We start from the raw sequence: 19830 nt of genomic DNA, 5'->3' as shown, positions 1-19830 counted from the left end.
AAATGTACCAAGTTTTGTTCTAGGATACAACACAATTGGTTCATTGCTAGTGTTTAACACAAGTAATTGAGTACTACAACTAGATTTGTTAGCAATAGGTTGAACACTTGATACTGTATTGGCAATCAATACTCCTAAAGCAGTGACTCTCCGTCCTCCCTGACATAATCCTATTGTGCCTTTTGGAAGTTTATTCGATAACCTCGCACGCACCACTGATTGTGAATGAGACGGAATTTCTTGCCTTTCAATTACACGTAAATGACTTTTCTTAAACAACCGCAATTTCTGTGTGTTAAAATCTAATCTGGCCTTATGCTGTTTTAGGAATCTCTTTCCCAACATGATTTCCTGACTAAGATTTCGAGCAATATACATTGGCACGAGAAATTTGCACCTTCAATAAACAACGGAACAACAACAAAACCACTGATTTGCAACACAGATTTGTTAGCGGTACGGGCTTTTGTTAATCGCGGTCTTGACACTGCAATTTGGTGTGACAATTCTAAAGAATGCCAGTACTCATGATCGATTAGATTCATTGTACAACCAGTGTCAATTAAACAGTCAATGTTTTGGCTACCAATAGTGACAGAAATATAAACTTCTTCATCAAAATCTGTTTCAACGTTATCACTATCGCATTCAGACGCGGCAAAATTTGAATCAAATTTTCCATTGCGCGGAACTTGGGCTGAATTACACGGAGAATTACTGCTCTTGTTTACATTACAATCATTCGAAATAAATTTCTGTACAGTTTGTGCATGTATTACCTGTTCTTCAGTTGGATACAAAGTATGACTCCGATCACAAACATCTTCACACGGAGAGTAATTGTTCACAGGAGTTTGACAATTTAATCGTTCAGGTAAGATACCTATTTTCCCATCTGAATTTTCCTGAACTTGTTCTGAATCTACAGTTTGAATAGTATCAGATGGGTCAGTTAGTTTAAAGGACGCCCATCAATATGGAACCTTTCATAACAACGACGACGCATATGATTATATCGTCCACATCTATAGCATACAATGGGCGGCCTGAAATTTCTGGACTGGCCTGAGTTGAATGACCCATTTGCATTGTTATGTGCTTGATGAGGCGACTGATATTGATTACGATGAGTTCGTTCAACCCTTTCAGCGTCTCGAACATCTTTTTCCAAACTCTTGAATCTATCGTCCATACCATGGAATTTACCTTTAATACTCTGTATTACAGCCATTACATCGTTTATTGAAACTTCACCTTCGCCTTGACCTCCCGCACCTTCACCTGTGTCTAAATAGGCCTTGCCTAGGGCTAAGTGGCTTATTATAGGAGGAGCCATAATCACATTTACTTTTCACCATTAATATACACTGTATCAATACAAGAATATCACGCTGCAATATAATTCACAAAATGGCCGAAAACAGAAAACACGCAACAAAATTCTTCGCGCCACAATTCAACTTTGGCGGGAAATCACTAGAAGCGTATTTCACTTAATCTATCAAAAATATCACATAATATATATACAATGAATCAATCCAATATTGCTATAAATAATAATACCAAATTAACTTACCTGGGGGTTGGTTTTTCCCACCAGGGGGCAGCTGACAGCCAGTCACAGCTTGCTTGGTACCGGAAAAGATTGGATTCTGCACCATTTAATATGACTCAGAAATTGATGTGAAGATCCACTAACCAGTTATCTGATTACTAGAAATTAAACCAAATACATGGCTAGTAGATCTTCCATCTGAGACGGGGAAAGACTCAAACAGAAACAAACGGAGAGCAAAATATAACTTCACAAATAAACTTTAATTACTCATCAACCAAGTGGTCACAACATAATATAGCTGAGTAAATATTCTTAGCTCCATTCCCGGCTATGGCTGGCTGACAACTGCCACGAATAATAGGCCGGGGTAATTGAGGAGACGGAGCCGCGGAGCGATATATATTTAAATTAGCTATGGAAAGCAAATAGCGTCATAACAGATCTAAAGCTTAGTTCTGGCTTTGGGTGCATTTATAATGGCTGCGTTACTTTTTGTGAAGACTTTATACCAATTGTGCATAACCCAGAGTGGATTTAATATACTCATACTCATGAGATGTCGATACATTCTACATCCAAAACTTTTTGTGCAGATATTAAGAGATGTCCTGAGGAATGTAACTGTGCCTATCAAGGAAATAATCTGCAGATAGATTGTAGTGAAGGCTGGAGTATGGAGACTATAACAAATATGGCTCGAACGACCAATACGTTGTGAGTATAATGTGGAAGTTGATAAGCGCCGTTAGAATGTTTGGATGCCTCTCAAAATAAGTGTACTAAAACTAAATTTGCGATCAATGGTTATTAAATGCAAGCATTGTGGCATGTAAAAACCGCCATAATCTAGCGCTGATTCCAAATCAATACAATTTACTGCTACTTTTAAATTCGGTTTTTTTCCCCTTTAACGGAGGATTTCGTGATCTTAGCATCCTCTTTTTATGACATTTGTCAGTAAATATCCACGAGAAAAGCTTATTCCCAAAATTTCAGTTGATTCCAATTTTGCTTTTGCGAGTTATGCATGATTATGTGTATTACACTGCTCCATAGACCACTGTTGTAATTTCGTTCTGGTATACTAGAACGAAATTCAAATTTGACGATATTTTTGCTAAACGAATTAATATGCAAGAAATTTTGGAACATAAACATGTAGCCAGAGGTTTCCAGTGGTATAAAAATCTCAACTTTTTTTGAGAAAAGTGGGGGGATGAGGCTGTGGATCACGAAATGCCCTTTTAAAACATACTGCTGCGATGTTAATATTGATATAATATTGGATGGCTGAGCATGATACCATAACATATCGGATGAGTCATAAAAATATCGGACGAGCCAACGGCGAGTTCGATATTTGTATGACGAACCCGATATGTTATGGTATCATGCGAAATAAGCCATCCAATATTATTATTATTAGGTTTTCTTAACTCCTAATAACCCTGAAAACATAATAATGAACAATATTGGTGGGTTATAAAAAATGCGCGTAAAAATTTCCTTTCGTCGTTCTGTGTTAAAATATTGTGAATACTATTTATAGTTCTGAAGCTATAGGGGTATTTGTAACGGCCGAGTTACTTTTTGTGAGGTTAGAGTATACTATAGTAAGTATATTATAAGCCTACTGAAGCATAACACGGACCATGGTTTTATGCTATCGGAAGGCAGAGAATGAACGAAAAGGAGAGAAGATGAACAAAGGTTTAACTTGGTACCTCCGGGAATTGAATCTGGGACCCCTCGGGTGCCACGAACACGATCACGGACCTCATATACCACAGGTTTCGCTGGCCCGGTGCGTATATATGACTTAGGGTGATTGCGTCATTGCATCAAATGGGATGCATGCGCAGGGGTTTTCTTTGTAAGATTTTGTAAGATTTTATGCGGTTATAATGGAAAATACGTGTTGATTAAAAGAATGTACGTGTTCCCATAGTATAGTCCCAGTTTACTGTACCGAAGTGCAGTATCAAATGAATGCATAAGGACATATTCTTCATCTTCACCACATTAAAGATGCGGCTTTTTGTATACAGGAAACTTACCGGTGGACTAATCAGTACTGTTGAACCTGGTTTATTCAAAGGAATGTTTGCATTACATACACTGTGAGTATAAAGCAATAAACAGATCGGGTTCAATTTATTATTAAACTAGATTTAGCTCAGTTGGTCGATCATCGGTCACGTGATCCGAAGGTTACAGCCTTAAAGCGGAATATTGGAATGTCATCTTTCCCTGGGTAAGATCCAGACCGCGGGCAGACAGTAACATGACCCGGTAGCATGAGTAGGTTTATTTTACCTTGAAGGCATGGATAGTCTTGCAAATAATGGGCTAACTTTTCCCCAAGGGCATCATATAGGGTTCGAATCCCAGGTCCGCCTGAGCTCGGCTGGCTCTTTGTGTCCTTGAGCAAGGCACTTCACTCTATTTGCTTAGTGCTTCGGAGGGCACTTTAAGCTGTCGGTCCCGTGTACATGCATTTTTTTAAAGAATGTCACAGGCTGTTCGAAAAGAGCAGGGGATCATCCCGGTACTGTTGACTGTACTTCAAAAATACACTCATCTACTCTAGGTTCCGGAGTAAAAAATAAGTACAGCTTGTCTGTACGCAGTGCGATAATACTCATACATATGAGGGAGGCACTTATAAGGAAGAAGAAGAAGAATATATGCTATTAATTAGTCGGACTACAATTGGAACCTACTGGTCAGTTTATACTCTTATTTCCACATCTGTAATTTTTATATGGGTTTTAAGTTCAAATCCTGGATGAATTTATCTCACCGTCATTTATGTATGTGGAGATTTGTGTTTAAAAAAATTTCTCATAAGTTTATGGATAGGCTTAATAAATTATATGAAATTAAAATTGGTTTCAAATGGATTTGTAATCTGTGATATTTTCAACTTAGTCATGTTAGTGACTCTTCATAACAATAATTACTATTTTGGCGCTCTAGGTCCAATGCCTTCTAACCTTTTCCCACACTCTAATCTGTATTTTAACATGTTTAACTAGAGTACGTTCTGTTCTTGTTGACAGGTCTTTAGAAAGGAACAGTATTGATCGTCTCGAGCAAGGTGCATTTGAAGGCCTTACCAATTTAACATGGTTGTAAGTAACCCGATAATATGTGACCAGATCAAGCAAACTAAGATTTTGATCATAATAAAGAACCTTTGAACAGGTTTAAACTTATGTAAATGCCAAACTGAAATCATAATTTGGCTGTTTTAACAATAAAGGACTTATTGTTCTTATTTTGGTTCATCTGTTGTATTTTAATGATTCATGAATGATGATAGTAAACTTAAACCCGAGTGAATTAGTACATTTCATTTCATTTTATTTGCCAGATAAAAAACATTAAAGGAAATCTGTACCATAAACTAATCAATGGCTAATATAGTTATATACCCCTAAATTAAACATACCAGACGGTCTATATGAATTTCGGAATATTCCTAACAAAGAAAAAGCACTTTTAATCCTTCGTTTCTGCGATTCATGGAAGCCGCCATGATAGCTGCTTGCGAATCCTTTCTGCCACAAGCGGTAGTGTAACCTTTCACACAGACCCTCGGCTACCTTCGGCGAGCGTGTGTTGCTTTATGGCATTCGCGACCCCCACAGCGAATTTTGTTTTTAGTGCTCTTTTTACACTTTTCGTTCTCAAAAGACATTGCTGATCATAAATATTACTTGAAATACATTTTTTTATGTTCTTCTGTAGTTTTATGGGTAAGAATTGTTGCGTTTTTTTTTAACGAATGTTGAATCTGAACTTTGGTAGTATTCGCTTCGTGTCACCAAAGTTCACGAGGGACGAGGCTTGTGGCACGGATTTCGCTGGTTTCAAAATCGGGGTACCGTTACAGCGTAATAAAAATACATCGGGTATCAATATGGCATGAATTTCTCCTTTATTTGGACGTATATAAGTGTGGGACTTTTACTGTTTGTCGTTTTTATTATTACTGCAACTATATATAAAAACAGGAAAAATCTGTTCCAACTGACCAGCAGGGAACCAACCTATCATCAGCGGCTGTGGAACTGCTACAGAGAAGATATCATTATATGTTGATTTACATCTCAAGCCCCATGTCAAAACTCTGAAATCATATGTGGAGGATGACAATGACTTCCTGCGTAGACTCTCTCTAATCAACACTCAACATGGTCCTCTACTCAGAACACCATCCTGTGCACCATGGATGTTACATCCCTCTACACCAACATACCCACTGATGAGTTCATCGCAGCATCCCAACACTACCTCAGTCAGCAGCATTCTCCCACTGAGATCAACACTTTGAGCAAATTCATGGAGCTCGTTCTCACCCAAAATAACTTTGAACTGGCTGGCAACCAAAAGGGCCCTGAAGACCCGACTCGAACACTGTGGAGACACCAAACACAACCGAGACAAGCCAGTTGCTAGACACTTCAACCAAGCAGGTCACAGTACTGAAGACATCACCATCATGGCCATCGACAGACCTAACAGCCAGAATTACTACCATCGGTTGGCTTTGGAAGCCAAATGGATCAAGACACTACAGACTACATCACCGAAAGGCATCAACATCAAGGGTCATTCATAATCTCCCTCTCCTTGCACATGGCTCGGTCATGCAGGTCACTGTCGCATACCTTTTTCACTTCACTTTTTTGTCCAAAATCGGACCACCTCGTCACTCCTGGCATGCCGTCTTCATGGTCTGGGAGCGGGAGCCAACGCACATAGACGTTGGTACCGCTTGGCTGTCCCACCTAGGCGGGCGATGTTGTTCCGTGTGCCGGGTTGTGGGGTCAGTGGTCCTCCTTTTCATTAGATTTTGGTTATTTTCAATTTTCCCTTACCACGTCGTTTTCCCCCTTTGTGACCTGCTTGGCCTACCATATGTTTTTTGTGCCTTTCCCTAGTCTTTTGTCCCATTTGGCTCTCCATACTTTGCCTGCTGTTATGGTTTTCACACCTCTCTTAACCCACTCTAGGCTCTACTGTTATTTAGATTTCTTTTATTTTCTGCTGCTTAATCAATGTTTTAGTCAATGCAGCTTTTTATCTTCTTCTTTTTATGATCAGAGCTGGTCTCCACTATATTGAGAGCAGGTCTCATTTTTACTCCTTGAAAAAGAAAAGTTTTGTCTTTTCGAAACGTCGGGTTTTTAACTCTGTTTATATATTTTGTGTTACTCCCCCATTGGATGTTGTGTCATATTTTCCCTGTTTTTAATTTTGCAACTATATAGCCATTGATTAGTTTATGGTACAGATTTCCTTTAAGGGATCTGGAATGAGCGTTTTGAGCGTTTCGACAGTATTTTTTGTGGGACATGAGAACACATCAGACATATCGAATTACATTCTGAGTACGAAGAATGTCTTTCTGATATCAAATAATTTTCATTTCTTTAAATTCACGATATAATACAAATTTTATGACAAATTATTAAAATTTGATATTTTTCACATTTTTGATATATAACAGTCCTCGAAGTAAATTTTGTAAATCTAATGACATATTCTTAAAGTGTATGTAGCTGGGAGGAAAAGCCGACGATCAATTGACAATTTTGACCTTTCATATTGAAGATATGAATTTTTCCCCCAAAAGACCTAAATTTTTTTGGTGTCTTGGGAAAAAAATCCATATCTTCAATACGAAAGGTCAACATTTTCAATTGATCGTCGGCTTTTCATTCCACCTACATACACTTTAAGTATAAATCATCAGATTTATAAAGTTTACTTCGAGTACTGTTACATATAAAAAAATATCAATTTTTAATCATTTGCCATAAAATGTGTATTACATTGCGAATTTAAAAAAATCATTTATTTATCAGAAGGACATTCTCCGTATTCAGAATGCAATTCGATATGTCTGATGTGCTCTAATGTCCCACAATAAATACTGTCCAAACGTTCATACCCCACCCCTTAAACATACAGTAAAACACATACATTGTATACTTTTAGTACACTAACTATGTTATACAAGTATACCTTCAACAGGTCCTGAACCAGTATCAACTTTAGGAGTAAAGTGATGAAAACCTTGATCTTATGTTGTTTTGTCCGTATTTTTTACAGAGACCTTTCTCGCAACAACATTTCAATGCTAACAAGTCACGCCTTTCGAGGTTTACCTCAGTTGAAAGTATTGTAAGTCATGATTTTGTATATCATAGTTCACTGTCGGGACATTTGAAATGTAAAACTTTACCACAGTTTGAGCCACATAATGGGAAGTGGGAAATATAATGGGAAATATATCGTAATCAATTGTGTGCCGTAGTTATCTTTATACTCTCTTTGAAATGCCGTGTTAGTATTGGCCTGTCCATAACATGGATAATCCCCATCACATTACAAGGAGGCAGGACAATACGGATATTCTGATGTTTCTTATTTCTATCAAAAATAATGAAAACAATTAAACTATTACGATAAGGATAATTTACTGAGCACAGTGAATTAGTCCGGATACCCGCACAAGACAGTGGAGTTATTGCCTTTAGCTCGAGATCAGAAACGAAACTTTAACATCATTGCTTCTTTTTTTTTATTATCAAAGAACACAATAATTCATTTACAAGTTGACAACGTATTTGGATTGGATTGGATTTTTGAAGAATGTAAATTGCACCCTTTATCTGGATATTGATATTAATTTTCTCATTATCTAACTCAAAAATTTATTTCATCAAACTATAGAAAGTAAAACTAACATGTAGCAAACATTGATTTCAGATACTTATCGGATGTGCCAATATCTACGATCCAAACCGACACCTTTCTTGAAACTACAAAGCTTGAGATTTTGTAAGTGTGTCATACTGCAGTTACTGTCCGTTTTCCTATACACAATACACAGTGCTCTCACCATTGACGCGCGACCTTTACAAATAGTGTATGAAGAAGTATATTGCATTCGCCTAGTTAACATCACTGTGTGAAAAATAACCGGCCAATATTTTAACTATTCTCCAAACTTCTAGCAAATATATTTCTCTAACATGACCTAAAATTACAGCTAGGTTAGATGTTCAGAAGGGGTCGCACTTTCGTAGAATATGAGTGAGGGCAAAGCATAGCTAGCTCATAGCTAGCCAACTCCCCGTGTTAATTGAATGGAGATTTGACCGAAAATATTGAGCTATATTGGTAACGGACCGCTCCGTTCTGAAGGATGCCACAAAAAAACGGTACAAGCTACATTTAAACTATTCTATGAAATTCTAGAAAATATAGTTTTGTAACATGTCCTAAATGTTTAGCTAATTTAGGTGTTTGGAGAGGTCGCACTTTTGTGTTTTAGGAAGGATATGTAAACGACAGATAACACCAAAAATATGAAGAAATTATTTCCAAACCGTGTTAAGTCAACAATCATTATGTTGCTCATTTTCAAGAATGCTGGTTAACAAAAAGCAGGGCATTGTCTCATTTCGTGAACAAAGGTGCACATACCATTGTTTCCTTCCGTTTCCTTTATAATCGGTTACCCAACTGAAGCTATAATACCAGCTTTATTGCGATATCGCACATTGAAAACAGACACATGTGCACAACCAGAGAAGATCCGATTTAATCAGTTGAGCTGTTTCAATGAGTATTATCTTGGTCTAATAGCTTTTAATGGGGTTTAAGTCCTGCAAAGGTCGAGATGAATTCTACTGTAGACATGACTGCATCATGTACATTTTCAAGTGCTCCGATCGCTGTCGTTATAATATAGTTATAATATTAAAAAGAACGAACTCATTTATTGGCATATTTAGATAAAGAACCCTGTACATTTTATATGTACGAAACTTATATCAAACTTGTCAATTTGCAAATATTTGAACAGGTCTTAAAGACATTGCGTAGCACTTTGACTAGTTCAGTTTGCCGGGTGTTATTTCATACTTTGTAAAAGCTATATCCGTATCCCCCTCTGATGCTTACACGGCACGCGCAGGCTCGCACCCCAACACACCCCCACACCCCCATCCCCTCCACACACACCCATAGGTACCCTCACCACCGTCCAGCACCACACCAACACACCCATCTTTCCCAGAGAAGTCCTTTCAGCGGGCTTAGCTTTCGGAACTCCATCAAGTGCCATCTTCAGAGCGTTCTGAAAATGACAATCGATAGAGTTCTGAAAGATCAGCTCTCTGAAAATAAAAGGACTTCTCTATGAAAAGATGTAACCCTACTCATGTTGACCAACCTAGAGTACCAAGTAATTTCAAATCGTAATGCTGAGAATTTCCAACTGCTTTGAAGTTTCGCGGGTTATCGTAAATCATACGAAGCTGACAAATACCAACATGGCTGAAAGTATATTTTCTCAACTTGTTTTTTAGAGTTTTGATACGACGGAGCGGAATGGATACACCAGTAGATGTTGAAAAGGGAGGATTTCGCGGTCTGCACAATTTGAAAAAGCTGTAAGTTTTTTGGGTTTTTTAAACGGAAAATAATTATTTTGCCAATATCGCTAAAGAAACTAATAAATAAAGTCTGTATCCCGATAATGTACTAAAGTGAGCTGATTCAAGGAAAATGGTCTCAAACTATTGTTCCTAACACAAAAAAAGAAAAAGCACAGTTTGGTATAATTATGTAAATATGATAAAAAACCTGTCGGTCAAAGATCAACCTCTATGCGACCCTATGTGATATAAAAAATCACTATATAGCATTAAATTAGGCCCAAAGCGATGCAAAACTATCAAGATAAACAAATTCGAGAACTGTTTGTTTGAATCATTTAAAAAAATATTGTGCAAAAGGTCACTGTCCTTTTGCTTATTTTATCCTCTAATTTAACAGCCACTTCATCCTTGTGTTTCTTATGATTAGAGAAGCATAGAGAGAAGGAAGTTACTCGATCGGAATGTGTTGGAATTTTTATATTTATATTGGCCGCCATTGGATTTGACACCCTCAACCACTTCATAAAAATACACCCTCTAAAGACACAGAATTAATCAGATTTGCTTTAAACAGACACTCTGTACGGATTTTGTATTCATCACAGTCTCTCCTAATCATTTTGTGTAGATGAAACATTAAACATCTTTTTACCAACGGAAACCTCTTCCTACATAATGTTTATATGTAAAAAAAGAAAAAACACTGAAATTACAACACAGTGGCTTATGGCGCACTGTAATACACATAATCATGTATAACTCACAAACGCAAAATTGGAATCAACTGACATTTTGGGAATAGGATTTTTGTTGTGGATATCTACTCATTCTACTGAAACATGCCATAAAAAGAGGTTGCTAGATTCATAAAATATTCCTTTCAATTTATTATAGCCATAACAAATGGCTGAATATTTTATGAATACATGTCCCTTACATTGTATTCATTAGTTAAAATATATTAAGAAAAAACGCTATAAGACCCCGAAAACTCTGAAATTACAGATAATTTACAGTTCGATAGAAGCTGTGGGGAACTCAATTCTGGTGTTGATTGGAAATTGAACATGAAATTAGTTTCAACCAAAGAATGTTTATAATAACTGCTTAAAAAATGTTTGTGCAAAATGCCATGAACATTCTCAAAATAGCAGCGCATAATTATGTTATGAAATGTCATCAAACTGCACTAGTTATTTGCTTTGCTTATTAATTACTTGACTGTTGAATATATTTCATCAAAATGTGATATATATAATGATAAATCAAAGTGCAAATTAAGTTTTTCTAAAGTTGTACCTGTAAGCTAAATATGGGGTTTACCTGTACCGATAATCATTAAAATAGAAATGTGTACTTTTTGGCGTATCTACGTATCACTACACAACGTCTGTGCATTCAGCCATTGTAGAGGTGATAGGCAGCAAAGCTGCGTGGTTGATGAGTGCTTTGAGATGCTTTTAAGCAGTATGCAGACTTTTTATTAGACGTACAATATTGTATGTAAGTAACATATCTACGTTATTTAAGGTCATGTTTTTTATGTTGGGCACCAAATGCGTTGCATGTGTATTTTTCAAGCGAATCACATGCTTTTACAGGATTGGTACTATAACTTTAAAAGTTGACATTAGAACCCAATTAAAGTATATATATTCTGAGAGCATATACTCAGATGATTTCAGAAACGATACAATAAGAGTCATTATACAGGGTGACCCATAAAATATACAGGGTGTAACAAGCAAAAATTAGGATGAAAATATTAATTCAGTTAGGGGTGTCACCCCCCGACGTACATTGATAATGTAAAAATTTGACAAATGTTTAATATAGCTAAATTAATTGCCCACCCAGTCATATGGAACTTATGACGTTCAAGTACTTCAATTATGTAGATGCAGGGTTGTCAAAAATCTATCTATATTTATATAAATTTCTTCAAAACACCCCTTATTTGGCACTGGAGATGCACATTTTTATGATTGAGGTATGTAACTAGATGTAAAATAAGCTCAGCAATCCAGTTTTGAAAGTTAAAAGTGAATCTGACAAAGCGTTTTCGTAAAAATTGACTTTTTGGATCAAAATTGAGCGTGAGGGCGCTCTTTCAGATTTGTCGCCTATCTTCTATGTTTTACTAGTTTTTATTTTACTTAAGTAAAGAGGATCACAACCAAGGTCTGCTTAAGAAATTTGAGTCTTTTATCATGTTTTGTTTGCCCGTAGCACCCTTTTGAATGTTCCCTACATTAAATCCCTATTCAAATGCATAGGTCAATGAACTTTATTAGTGTAGCTACAAATAATTAGTAAATTTTAATTGTCTAATTAACAAATACTGAGGCAATGAATACTAAACATGATATCACTTGGCTGAGATCAAGTACAGAAACAAGTAGAAATCCATCAATAATGTTTATTGAAGATCATGTGGTGGAGGATCACCATTGTACAGCATTGTGATCCTCCACCACATGATCCTCCACCACATGAGCCACCCCTGACTAATTAGACTTAACGAGTTACAGTAATTAGTACAAATGAAAATCATAAATTTTTGTTTCAGAAATTGAAAGGCCAATGTCTAAGGAACAAAATAGTACTAGACAAGCTCATAATAAATATCAAATAAATAAACTACATGCATGTAAACATGTCTTGATGAGTAAGAATGCAACAGAGCCACCCTTTATAGGTGCCCATTATAAAAAACATGACCTTAATATATTGCCATTCTATTTCCAGTAATGTTTAAGTTCTGATGAATGTTTGATGACGTAAAATCGATAATATATTTCTACCAGATAACATATTATCGATTTTACGTCATCAAACATTCGTTAGAACTTAAACATAATGGAAAAAGAATAGGACTAACTTAAATAACGTAGATATGTTACATACAATATTGTACGTCTAATACTCGGAGTCTGCATACTGCTTAAAAGCATCTAAAAGCACTCAACAACCACTCAGCTTTGCTGCCTATCACCTCTACAATGGCTGAATGCACAGAAGTTGTGTAGTGATACGTAGATACGCCAACAGGTACATATTTCTATAAACTCTCATAGTTAAACTATACTGCCCGGAAAGTAAATCGAATTGGTCATTTTTATATTTAACAGGTACGTTGATGATCGTTTCTTGTGCTGTCACTTTGAAAGCTTAGAAGAATGTGTCATCCTGAAACAGCAACCTCCACTTTTCAAGTGCGGAAGTCTCATGCAGAACACCATCCTTCGTATCTCCATGTGGGTGTTTGGAATCAGTGCCCTTGTTGGTAACGTGTACGTTGTCGCAGTGAGAGTTAGAGAAAAGAAAACGACAGCCACTCAAGCTAAACAGTCTTTCTTAATTGGCAATTTGGCAGTTTCAGATTGCCAAATGGGAATATACATGCTAATTTTGGCGTCTGTTGATTTGTATTATGGCGATGAATATTTCGTGTACTCAGATCAATGGCGTTCGTCCAAATTATGTAAATTTGCGAGTTTTTTATCCCTACTCTCGAGTGAAGCTTCTGTTTTCTTCATAACATTGATATCAATTGATAGATTTATTTGCATTTTATTTCCCTTTGGTAAATTCAAGTTTCGTAGCGTGTCCACCAAAGTAGCGGCAGTAATCATATGGGCAATAGCCTTCGTATTAGGTTTAGTCCCTACTTTGCAAGCGGGACCCCAGTCTGATTTGTACGATTTGTCGGATGTCTGTATCGGCCTTCCGTTGATTACCCGACCTTCAAGTTATAGCATCCAATCAAGCGATGTTGGCGGTCCTGATTCTGGGAGATCATTTGATCTTCCTGTTCCAGACAAATTTAAGCCCGCTTGGTATTATTCCATCGCAATTTTCTTAGGCATCAATTTAGTCTGCTTCCTGGGAATATTTGTGTGCTATGTTGTTATGTTTATCGCAGTGAAGATGTCCAGAAAAGAAGTTCAGCAAAATAATTCGCAACGGGATGATATCAGAATTGCAATCAAAATGGGGGCGATAGTTGGTACGGATTTCATATGTTGGATGCCGGTTATTATTATGGGCATCCTCTCTCAGACAGGGGCCGCCGTAATTCCTCTAGAGATGTATACGTGGTCTGTGGTATTTATTCTCCCTATAAATTCATCTCTTAATCCGTATTTGTACACAATCGCGTCGCGGATTGCCGATATGCGACAGAACAAACAAGCACGATCATTGTCCCTGAAAACATTTAGTACCAACCCATCAAACACAGAAAAATCAGAATCCAACATATAGGCTATAGTCAAATTAAAAAACCACCCACCAGTAATTGCAACAGAAACCATTTAATCACCACCAATTTCAGGAAAGTATATTTAAGAACATATCAAAAGTCCCCAAAAGTCCAAGTAGTGGAACAATGCCTAATTTGCATAAACCCAAAATGGCCGCTTATGCAGGGGTGAAATTTCAAATTTGGTCAAATGCTGTTAAGAACCATACCAATGTATTCCTTTCGTCATAAGGATTCAGAATAGCATAGTTTGACCTATATCCGATGTTCATTTCTTGAGTTACGGGGGAGAAGGTAAAATGTCAAAATTTGGATTCCACAGGAGGCACAAATTGAAAAATGCTTTGATTGTGATAAAAATGGTTTCATACTACTCCGCTTGCAGAAACATTTAATAAAAGAATAGTTTGCCATATCTCAGGTAGTTTGTTACCTTAGTAACATGGCAAAGAAGATCAATCGATCATATGTAGAATCAAATTAGAACTAACAAGATGCTGCACGTGACTGTGTCAATCAAATCTTCAACAACATAAGCATGTTTAGATTTATAACGGGTTATATAAGTAAGGAATTTCTTTTTGTGTTTTGTTTACTTCCTGCAAGGATGCTGAAATAGAACCCTTTGTATCAGAGGATGATTTAAGCACTTCCCAACACCACTGGTTAACTGTGCAGCAGATGAGCAGTGTGAGTAACATGACACCACTGCTCTGCTATGCTGCATATAAGTGCATGGTTAAATTTGAATTTGTACAGTTATATTTGAATTAAAAACCCTGTGAACATGCTGGTCGATTTCACATTTTATGTACAGAAGGTGTGCATTATCCTTTAAACACACATCACTTTAGTTCTGAAATCGACGAAGTAATAATGACACACACACAATTCTAAAACAACATCTTTTGCACAGAATGCAATGGGATTTGAAAAGTAAAGTGGCAGTTGAAACTCTAGTGATAACACTTCTGCAGTGCATGATGGGGCTTCCTTAAATCATCCTCTGCCTTTGTATGAAGGAGGTCCGTTTCGGATACCTTTCTAAACTTTCTTGACATTCATAAGCCTATAAGAGTTTTATATCCACTTTATACGCATATAATTATACTTCTATGTAGAATGGAATACATTCATTAAAAAGTATTTAAATATACTCTTTCAATTATTCGTATTAAATATAATACGGTATATACTGTTTTTCGTTTTAGGGTAATATTACTTAATATTTGCGTGAAGTTAACTATATCATATTGCACGACACTTTATATTGCACGAACAAAATATTTAATGATAATAGTTTCTGTCTTAAATTCACTAATTTATTTTAATATAAGCTTAACTTGACGTTCATTGTGTAATGTTTGTTTTCTAATTCTTATATCAAACATAGATCTCAGACCTGTATGTGATACATGTCATGATATAGGACAGAACAAAAATCGGTTTCTTATTTTGGGGAAAAAACATATCTTGTGATGTGTGAGGGGAATTATTTGAAACATTGGAAGAGGATAATTATGGGCATAAGAAGTTGAATACATGAATTCAAAACCCACCCAAGTCCATGGGAAGTGATTTTGAGAAAAAAAACCCGTGTATCATTTTAATTCCTTCAGTTAGATTTACCTGGTCAATATGGTAAGTTTTGCGTGCAAATGAGTGGGTTAAACTGTATTAGGAATGACGATTAGCATATCAGGGACTTCGTGGGGGTTCATTTTAAATGCCGGACTTGGGTGTTTTTTTGAATCACATACAAAGACAACAATGTTAGATTACTACTAGTAAGATAATACAAAATAAAGCACACAGGTATGTATAATGTTGATAAGCATACTGCCATGTAATATAAACCACACACGTTCCCTGATTAAACCCTTCTTTTTTTTTCAAAAGTCACTCTCCAGCAATGAATGTGTTAAAAGTGGACTTTTATACATACTGGATTTCAATCAATGTGTTACAAGACTCAAATCCTGGTTCTTTCATACATGCTATTTTTCACATGCTCAATAGACACAGAGGATGATTTTAAGTTGTTCTTTCATACATATGACAGGCCTATGTATAGCAACAATTCCCCATGCTTAACTCAAGTATGGACTTGGGTGGGTTTTGTATTCATATAATTATTCAGTTGAAATGAAGAAGTCTAGCAAAACGCAATCAGGCATGAAATTTTGCCTTAACTTGAAAAGGATTTGTCATGGATATCAGTAGCTGAAATAAAAACGAAATGTCGTGAAATGAGTTTTTATAAACCAATAGTTTGACGACTTTAAAGTGTTTCTCCAACTAATACTATTAACCAAGTATAATTAGCTCTTTCAAAATCGACCTTTTGATGTTTTCAACAATCTGAATATACTACTTCGCCAATTACAAAATTTCAAAAACGACACTTTTTTTAAAACTTTTCAACTATTATATTCATACATTAGAATTAGCTTTTTCAAAATTTGCACTTTTTTATGTTTTCCACACTCTTATACTACCTCACCAATTACATTAGTAATTTCAAAAATTACACTTTTTCACCTTTTTAACACATTTACTATTATATGCTTTATTAATATATTAGATTTAGCCTTTTCAAAATCGGCACTTTTTCATGTTTTCCACAATATACCTCACATATTACATTCGTAATTTTAAAAATGACATCTTTTCAACACATTTACTATTATGTACTGCTTTCACACATTAAAATTCACTTTATCAAAATCGGCACCTTTTCCACGTTTCCACACACTTATAATATCTTAATATTAAATTCGTAATTTCAAAAACGACATTTTTTCAACCTTTAAGCACCTTGACTATTAGTATTATATAGCTTTCACACATTAAAATTCGCTTTTTCAAAATTGGAACTTTTTCAAGTTTTCCACACTTCACATATTATATTTGTAATTTCAAAAACGACACTTTGTTAACTTTTCAACACATTTACTCTTATATACTACCTTCATTTCAAAAGAGTAACTTGAGGGCATTTTACGATGGATTTGAATGAAATTTTCACAGAATGTGTGTTTTGTTATTTGTAAAAAAAATGTGGAAGTAGATTTTTGATTTATGTTTTTCTTTTTTTTGAGGCACTGTCACATTTTTAGGTCAAAAATTGCATTATTTTGGCGTTATCAGGTCAAGAAATGAAGCATTTTATAAGAAATCTACTTCCATAATTTTATTTTGCTGCTTTTTAACTTTCATTGACGGTTGCGTTCCGTTACTATTTTGAAACACGGAACCTAAAATCCAAGATGGTCGCCAATTAAATATGCAAATGAGATTTGTTTTTGCATTTTTCTGTTTTTTTGGTCTGAAGTGTTATTTACACCAAGTATGAAGTTCCTAGCTGGTTTAATTTTTTTTAAATGATTTTTTGTGCACTTCTTCCCTTAAAAGAAAAAAAAAAATTGGGCTAAAAACATTTATGTTTTAGTTTTAGCCCAAAATGGTTTTTTTTTATAAAAGCCACAAGCTCGGCAGGGTTGAGGCCGCCGACTTCCATAGTAAAGACTTGCAATTGACGGAGTTCCAAAATAGAAGAGCCCCGCAGGGCATGCAAGGAAGGTGAATGAAATGGGTGACTTAGACACAGCCTGTCACCTATTTCTTTTCTTTTTTTATAATTACCCCTCAATTTCCCTCTTTCTTCAGCTCTGCCCTGTATTGGGGGCTAATTTATAGTTTAATTTTAAATTTATTGTTTTTGTAGTCCTGCGGGCCAACCTTGATGGCTTATTGCTATTTCGTAGTTTGCCCCCTCCGACACACCCGCGATGATTAAAGATTTAACAATGTATTCATTTATGTATTTCATTGTTTCAAATGTATCTTCAAAACGTTTTATATGTGGCATAAACTTAACAACAATAGATAATTCATATGTTTATTTTAAGACCGTTTGTAGAATGATTAATATGATCATATTAGTAGGGAGACAGGGTAAATAATTTTCCTTAATTTGAGGGCAAAAATAAATTAAATTACCTACCCAGAATATTATCTTTATTTACCTTCCTGCCAAGTTCCTATATCATATTGCATTCAATATAATATTGCACCACACGTTTGCACAAACAAAATAATATCATTTACAGATAATAATATTATTTGTTTGAAATTGATTAATATCTCAACATGGCATAATATTTTACAGACAGTTTAATAATTAGCATAAGTTACAGTTTAAAGCCATATTATAACATTTGCTGAGGAGAACGCCCTCAAATTTTTTATTTTTAAATTATGGTTTTTACACGATTGTAATGTACTTTAGTTAATAAAGATACTCTGCAAAAATCAAGACTTTAGGTGCTGTAGTTTTGTCAAAATCCGAGATTTTGAATAATAACCGGCGTTTTATTATTACGATTGAAATAATAGTCGAACACGTATGCACAGTACGTACACGGCGTGCGGGATACACATACACAGACACCCCGAGGATCGTATCGTATTACAACCGCGGGAGTAACATGCATGGGCGTTGGTTAGTAGTAAATTCCAATTTTCTATGCTTTACCTCACTTGTTCGGCTCAAAATTGAAAGGGCACATATCTGACAGTAAAAGCTAAAATTTTATGGAAAATAAATACAAATCTATTTTTACAGAAATGTTATAATATGGCTTTAATGTACAATGTGCATTTCCTAAAGCTTATATAGAACATAAATTTTGTTTCTTGCAAGTTAAAGGACAGATATTGTAGTTCTAATCCTGTTAATTTTCTTAATGGTCGAGTGAGGTATATATTTGGGAACTAAGAGTATTGGTACTAATAATTTTGAGACAACCTTTATGTACGAGTTATATACGAGTTATTATCGCACTAACCACTGCACTGAGTAATATCAAATGGATTAATACCACCGAGTGACAGGTGATGGACCATATTCACACGATTTTGAGAATTTTCATGAAAGTTACTCAAAACTTATCTAGCTAATTTTTATGCAACAATGGACCCCATCGTCTGAAAGTCACAAATTTTGGTCTAATAATAATGGTCACCTTTCCCAACTTCCTAGAGGTAATACTAGTACAGTGATGGTGTCAATAAATATTGTTTAAAACAAGTTAATCAATTTGGTATTACTGACTGATAATACGAGGGTCATTCAAAAAGTTCTGCCTCCCTCATATCTCAGCTTCTGCAAGAAGTAGCCCTTTGATATTTTTCACGATTACAAGTTAGGGTATTATCTTTTTCGTAATATCTTTTTCCATTTGTTGTAGACATGAAATCACGATTCAGGGTACTGAAATGGCTCAAATCTGTACTTATATCTACAGGGAATACAAAGTAAAAACCCAATTGAAGTGGCCATGATATACAAAGAAAAAATATTGAAAATTATGTAAAATTAAAAAAAAACTGCATCACTCCAACGAAAACGTTGCTCTTTTTTTTCTTAAAATGACCAAAAGACATTTATGCAGAAATTGTCTGTATTAGAAAAAGGGCTAGAAAAAAACTAGAAGCATGTTTTACCTGGAGATAGTTCGTACTCCTGCAAGGTGTTGATTTTG

The 19830-nt window shown here is 35.6% G+C and overlaps 1 protein-coding gene and 1 long non-coding RNA gene across 2 annotated transcripts; both read left to right on the top strand.

The window, feature by feature from the left end:
* The first annotated feature begins 2171 nt into the window (after nt 1-2171).
* On the top strand, nt 2172-4680 carry LOC140139567 (uncharacterized). The gene is made up of 3 exons (XR_011857170.1): nt 2172-2272; nt 3607-3678; nt 4621-4680. It is a non-coding gene; the product is annotated as an uncharacterized lncRNA (long non-coding RNA).
* An 8500-nt stretch (nt 4681-13180) lies between these two features.
* Nucleotides 13181-15069, top strand: LOC140139439 (G-protein coupled receptor GRL101-like). Its single transcript, XM_072161195.1, has one exon. It carries the CDS (start codon nt 13249-13251, stop codon nt 14284-14286), a length of 1038 nt encoding a protein of 345 aa, XP_072017296.1. The 5' UTR covers nt 13181-13248; the 3' UTR covers nt 14287-15069.
* Nucleotides 15070-19830: the final 4761 nt, after the last annotated feature.

Source organism: Amphiura filiformis, chromosome 18 (genome assembly GCF_039555335.1).
Source record: "Amphiura filiformis chromosome 18, Afil_fr2py, whole genome shotgun sequence".
Classification (NCBI taxonomy): Eukaryota; Metazoa; Echinodermata; class Ophiuroidea; order Amphilepidida; family Amphiuridae; genus Amphiura; species Amphiura filiformis.
This window is presented reverse-complemented; position numbering and strand designations above follow the sequence as displayed.

Coding starts and splice junctions, on each gene's coding strand:
- LOC140139439 (XM_072161195.1), top strand. CDS start 13,249: ATGCAGAACACCATCCTTCGTATCTCCATGTGGGTGTTTGGAATCAGT.